The 2,243-nt window shown below is 36.4% G+C and overlaps 1 protein-coding gene across 1 annotated transcript; it reads left to right on the top strand.

The window, feature by feature from the left end:
* The first annotated feature begins 1,190 nt into the window (after positions 1 to 1,190).
* Positions 1,191 to 1,989, top strand: LOC132267576 (uncharacterized). Its single transcript, XM_059768718.1, has one exon. It carries the CDS (start codon positions 1,509 to 1,511, stop codon positions 1,824 to 1,826), a length of 318 nt encoding a protein of 105 aa, XP_059624701.1. The 5' UTR covers positions 1,191 to 1,508; the 3' UTR covers positions 1,827 to 1,989.
* Positions 1,990 to 2,243: the final 254 nt, after the last annotated feature.

Here is a 2,243-nt window from a genome sequence, read left to right as displayed (position 1 = left end):
GAAATAGAGTCTTGTGATGGGCCCACCATTGTTGTGGGTCATGGTAGGGCCCCACGAAAACCTGTGGAATCCAATGAAACGCCCTCTGTTTGGTCCCCGAACTGTTAGTAGTGAGTGCTGCAGCAGCCCATTGTTTTGTTTTTTTACTTGGGAAATTGCTCATCTTTTCGCTTTCAAAATACTTACTGTATATGGTCCCTTCAACTTTACATACACAGCCATTGCATAATGCTTGTTCTCAGTCTCTATGCACTGTGGGTCTCAGCATGTACTTTGTCTTCTACTATATCATATCATGAGATCATATATTATATATGCATTTCATATCAAATGCGAAGTTTGTATTCAATCTTAAATCTACTTCTCTATAGTACACTAGGAAAAAGAATCACCAAATAGGAAGTTGAACGGTCTTCAGTTGGTCACCCATTATCTTCTTTGAAGTAGTATGCAAAATGATGACTATATTCAACTTGGACGATCTAATTTTAGAAATTCTAATCAATTATGAGTCCGACTGCGTATGGACAGTCTCAAGAACAGCAAATGACACTCTTCTTAGAGACACTCCTCTTAGAGCATTCGGGACCCAAGCCACTTTAGAGTGACTGTGTGTCAGTATAGAGAGAGAAGGGGCCGGTATGCAGTAGCAAGTAGAGGACTTTTTTTGTAGGTCCTACAATTACTCTCTATGGAGTTATTTACAGACAGAGTGGGCATTAGACAATTCGCTAATTTTTTTTTTTGTTTGTGTAATTGATTGTGTGGCTTCTGTCTTGACAGAGTGTGCCTTTTTTTGTGGGCCCTACAATTAAATTAATAAAATAATAAATAGAGAATGAGATAATTGGTTTCACACCATTGAACATATGGATAAAAAAAAATAGAGTACCATATCATCATTTTTTAGTTTATGTGACACTCTATTTTTTAAAAAATAAATAGATAACCTTATATGCTTACATCACTTGCCCTTAATCAAATAAAAAATTAACGACATTTTATTTGTCTTAACGACAGAACTCTCTATACACGAAGTTAGGCACTCAAATAGTTGCCTAAGTACTAAATCTGTATGCCTATGCCAATCATGAGGACGAATAGAACCATGGACTATATTGTCACCCATTATCTTCTTTAAAGTACTATGCTAAATGATGATGACTATATTCAACTTGGACCATCTAATTTTATCCGTACAATAAGATTGATCTTGTTAAAGGCATAAAGGTTGCTGTCACATGCCACTTTTGGTGCACTCAAAACCAACCCCAGCCCAAACTTCACAAATACAACTCCTAGTTTGAAATACAAAGAACCCAAAAACCCAATCCTAGCAAACAAAACAAAACAAAACAAAATAAAACCACTGGCCAATCAACCCACAGAATTACTGTAAACCTCTCTCTCTCTCTCTCTCACACACACACAGATATATAGACACCACATGCCAATCTCATTCTCTCATATCCAAAATTAACAACACTCTGTATCAGTTCTCACAAGAAATGGCTTTAAACGTATCCAAAAACCAACCAACAACATTCTCAGAAGCTAGAAATGAAGGTGAAAGTGTGAACTCTGTCACAACACACCTGTATTTGAGATCATCATCATCATCAGCTGATCATCATGCATCAAAATCACTAGACAAAGATGTCGTCCTCCGCCGCATTCGTCACCACAAGTCCTTGTACAAGCTCCGAAGCACTTTCCATGCTCTGATCAGCACCTCCGACGAGGCTTCCCCGGAACATGCCGGTGACACGGTCTCCGGTTACAGGCAGATGTGGCTGCAACAGGGTGATGCCTTCTCTGCCCCGTGACTGCACCCACTAAGAACATGTCACTGGTTTCACCGTTGTATTAAAGTTAGTTTTTGTAGTCTGCTTAAATCTTGTTATATATGAAAAAAATTCTATCAAGCATATTATAATGAAGTTTTTTTTTTTTTTTTTTTTTTTTTTTTTTTTTTTTTTTTTTTTTTTTCCTTAAGCAATTTTATATTATTGTAGCATAATATTACAAATTTTAATTTCCTATCCTTCTAAAATTAGCAACATTGCATGACAAGGTTTAAGTCTCAGTCGCATAAAATTTCGGACCAGCAGTTCAATCATAAATTTTTTTTGGTACTCAAGCACTCATTGAAGAAATAAATGATCAGTGAAAAAAAATAAATAAATAAATAAAGAGCAAGATCAAGGAATAACAAGGGCTTATAGTGCGGAGAATGACTTGTC

This window comes from Cornus florida, unplaced genomic scaffold (genome assembly GCF_030987335.1).
Source record: "Cornus florida cultivar Cherokee Brave unplaced genomic scaffold, ASM3098733v1 CherokeeBrave_3.0.0_Hap2_Chr07, whole genome shotgun sequence".
In the NCBI taxonomy this organism is placed as follows: Eukaryota; Viridiplantae; Streptophyta; class Magnoliopsida; order Cornales; family Cornaceae; genus Cornus; species Cornus florida.
Note: the sequence above shows the minus strand (reverse complement) of the source record. Positions and strands in the feature narration are given on the sequence as shown.